This window comes from Diadema antillarum, unplaced genomic scaffold, assembly GCF_040938485.1.
Source record: "Diadema antillarum isolate AM-2024a unplaced genomic scaffold, OU_Dant_1.0 seq00000740_RagTag, whole genome shotgun sequence".
In the NCBI taxonomy this organism is placed as follows: domain Eukaryota; kingdom Metazoa; phylum Echinodermata; class Echinoidea; order Diadematoida; family Diadematidae; genus Diadema; species Diadema antillarum.
In genome coordinates, this window is record NW_027271638.1 from 2,352,139 (window position 1) to 2,355,930 (window position 3,792).

The 3,792-nt window shown below is 44.6% G+C and overlaps 2 protein-coding genes across 2 annotated transcripts; one reads left to right on the forward strand and one right to left on the reverse strand.

Annotated features, from left to right (window-relative positions):
* Nucleotides 1-570: 570 nt before the first annotated feature.
* Nucleotides 571-2,388, reverse strand: LOC139738429 (uncharacterized). Its single transcript, XM_071649066.1, has 2 exons — nt 2,370-2,388; nt 571-2,228 (listed from the first exon to the last, which is right to left on the reverse strand). The coding sequence occupies exons 1-2, from the start codon at nt 2,386-2,388 to the stop codon at nt 571-573; spliced, it is 1,677 nt and encodes a 558-aa protein (XP_071505167.1).
* On the forward strand, nt 2,387-3,291 carry LOC139738430 (uncharacterized; the record flags this gene model as incomplete). The annotated part of the gene is made up of 1 exon (XM_071649067.1): nt 2,387-3,291. A coding segment is annotated over exon 1 (905 nt), but the record flags the coding sequence as incomplete, so codon positions are not given.
* Between the last annotated feature and the right edge of the window lie 501 nt (nt 3,292-3,792).

The window sequence follows — 3,792 nt, forward strand, 5'->3', positions numbered from 1 at the left end:
AAATATATACAATCATGTCTTTTTGATTGAAGAAGAAAAGAAAAAAATTCTTGACATAAATTTAATGTACATGGTCATATCATATGAAGATGTCACAAATAAGTATCAGAAATATGATGGGGCCTACATAAAAGCTTTAACGCTTGTAAAACTGTAGGTTCCCAAATTCACAGGCATATAATTATACGGAGAACGGATATGTTTGTCTTGACCAACTAAAATTATACCAGTACAAAAATCGATAAAGAATAAAGTAATGAACCACATAGATGTCGCACAAACCAGACTGATGTATACGGATCTCGCGGAGTTTTAAAAAGAATGCTATATTTTGAAAGATGTACCGGTACCATTAAATAACTTTAATAACTTGGTGCTGCGGACAAGGACAAAAGACTGGGAGTATAAAACAAGTTGCTAAACACTTGGTAGTGTGTATCCACTAATATCGATGTAGATTTTGATTCATCCAGGTAGTATGCTAAAAGCGTGTAAATTAAATCTGTTCGACTGGACTTACTTGTGAAAATCACGGAGAAAACAGTTTCGTGACTCGTCCGAGTCACTTCTTCAGCTCTGTCTGGCTGGCGAGCATTCACCCGTGGAGGGTGAATGGGCGATGTTACTGCCTTTATTGTCTGTACGTCGAGGAATTTTCCGGATCACCGACTTGTATGTTGGTGAAAGGTTGTGTCGGAGTCCCCCTCCCCTATTGAGTGAAGGATTTTCCGCATTCACATACACAGCTTCACGGACTCCTCTTTCAAACCATCTGGTTTCCTTGTCAATGATGTCGACCTCTTTGTCTTCAAAAAGGTGCCCCGTGTTCTTCAGGTGGGTGAACACGGCCGACTCGTTCCCAGCTGAGCTGGATCTACGATGTTGGTAGAGACGTTTGTGGAGAGGTTGTTTGGTTTCGCCGATGTAGTTTTCTTTGCAGTCTTTTCCCTGACACTTTATCCTGTAAATTACATTGTTCCGTTTGTGTTTTGGGATTTTGTCTTTAGGATGAACTAGTCTCTGTCGAAGAGTGTTGGTCGGCTTGAAATATACAGGAATTCGGTAGAAGCTGAAAATCCGTTGGATTTTCTCCGACAGTCCTTGGCAGTATGGGACTGAAACCCCTCTGCCTCGTTGCTGGGTTGTGCTACTGGAAGCCCTGTCTCTGACGTCCCGTTTGCGAGGGTGAAGGGCTTTCTCAATGCTCCAGTGTTTGTAACCGCAGTTTTTCAGGACGGTTCGTAGGTGTTGATGTTCCTTTTCCTTTGTCTCTTCTGAGGAAGGGAGGTAGGATGCTCTGTGAAACAGAGTTCTTACAACTCCAAGTTTGTGAATAAGTGGGTGGTGGGAGTCGAACAACAAGTACTGGTCTGTGTGTGTGGGTTTGCGATAAACTGAAGAACATAAGGTGCCGTCCTTGTTGACCGTGATCAAGCAATCCAAGAAAGGGAGACTGTTGTCCCTGATGTTCTCCACGGTGAACTTAATAAACGGATCACAGTTGTTAATGTGCTGAAAGAAACTGTCCAGTTCGGTAGACTGTATCTTGACCCATGTATCGTCAACGTACCTGTACCAGTGGGAGGGCCCTGTTCCATTAAATGAGTCTAGAGCTGATGTTTCAAAGTGTTCCATGTACAGGTTGGCTAGGACTGGAGATATGGGTGAGCCCATGGCGCAGCCATGCTTCTGTTTGAAGAAGGCGCCATTGTACACAAAATACGTTGTGGAAAGACACAGTTCTAACAGCTGGCAAATTTGTTCTGGGCTCAGTTTGGTCCTTTGATGTAAGCTGGTGTCACTGCTCAGGCGTTCCCTTACTACTTCAATAGCTTTGTCAGGAGGTACACTCGTGAACAGTGCGGACACATCAAAGGAGGCAATGGTCTCATTCTCCTCAACCTTAATGTCCCGCACTTTCTCGATGAAGTCCCCTGAGTTCTGGATGTGATGGTCCGACAAACCAACTAATGGGCTCAAGATGGATGTTAGTTGTTTGGCGATGTTGTAGGTGACACTATTGATACTGCTGACGATGGGTCTGAGGGGTGTATCCGTCTTGTGGATCTTTGGGAGACCATAGAAGGCTGGGATGTCATCCCCAGGGTAGAGACTGTAGTACAGTGGTTTGTCTATGTGACCCCCCTTCTCTAGTTGTTGTAGGCATTCAAGTGCTCTCTTCTTGAAGGCTGCTGACGGATCTCGTTTGAGCCGTTGAGCTATTGAAGCTATTGAAGTAGTAAGGGAACGCCTGAGCAGTGACACCAGCTTACATCAAAGGACCAAACTGAGCCCAGAACAAATTTGCCAGCTGTTAGAACTGTGTCTTTCCACAACGTATTTTGTGTACAATGGCGCCTTCTTCAAACAGAAGCATGGCTGCGCCATGGGCTCACCCATATCTCCAGTCCTAGCCAACCTGTACATGGAACACTTTGAAACATCAGCTCTAGACTCATTTAATGGAACAGGGCCCTCCCACTGGTACAGGTACGTTGACGATACATGGGTCAAGATACAGTCTACCGAACTGGACAGTTTCTTTCAGCACATTAACAACTGTGATCCGTTTATTAAGTTCACCGTGGAGAACATCAGGGACAACAGTCTCCCTTTCTTGGATTGCTTGATCACGGTCAACAAGGACGGCACCTTATGTTCTTCAGTTTATCGCAAACCCACACACACAGACCAGTACTTGTTGTTCGACTCCCACCACCCACTTATTCACAAACTTGGAGTTGTAAGAACTCTGTTTCACAGAGCATCCTACCTCCCTTCCTCAGAAGAGACAAAGGAAAAGGAACATCAACACCTACGAACCGTCCTGAAAAACTGCGGTTACAAACACTGGAGCATTGAGAAAGCCCTTCACCCTCGCAAACGGGACGTCAGAGACAGGGCTTCCAGTAGCACAACCCAGCAACGAGGCAGAGGGGTTTCAGTCCCATACTGCCAAGGACTGTCGGAGAAAATCCAACGGATTTTCAGCTTCTACCGAATTCCTGTATATTTCAAGCCGACCAACACTCTTCGACAGAGACTAGTTCATCCTAAAGACAAAATCCCAAAACACAAACGGAACAATGTAATTTACAGGATAAAGTGTCAGGGAAAAGACTGCAAAGAAAACTACATCGGCGAAACCAAACAACCTCTCCACAAACGTCTCTACCAACATCGTAGATCCAGCTCAGCTGGGAACGAGTCGGCCGTGTTCACCCACCTGAAGAACACGGGGCACCTTTTTGAAGACAAAGAGGTCGACATCATTGACAAGGAAACCAGATGGTTTGAAAGAGGAGTCCGTGAAGCTGTGTATGTGAATGCGGAAAATCCTTCACTCAATAGGGGAGGGGGACTCCGACACAACCTTTCACCAACATACAAGTCGGTGATCCGGAAAATTCCTCGACGTACAGACAATAAAGGCAGTAACATCGCCCATTCACCCTCCACGGGTGAATGCTCGCCAGCCAGACAGAGCTGAAGAAGTGACTCGGACGAGTCACGAAACTGTTTTCTCCGTGATTTTCACAAGTAAGTCCAGTCGAACAGATTTAATTTACACGCTTTTTTTTTGTATCCACTAAGTAATAACTGTTTTAATTTGCGTTTGAAGGTGAATAAAGATAAAGAAGAAGTAATATCTTGAAAATTCCGAGATTGTAATAAAATAGGTCTGGAATTTTCAGAATTCTGTTTTGATGGGAAAAAAAAAGACAGTTGGTATGAGCAAAACATCCGGCGTGGTTTATGATTCTTATTGAACACGGAGAAGGAAATCTAATG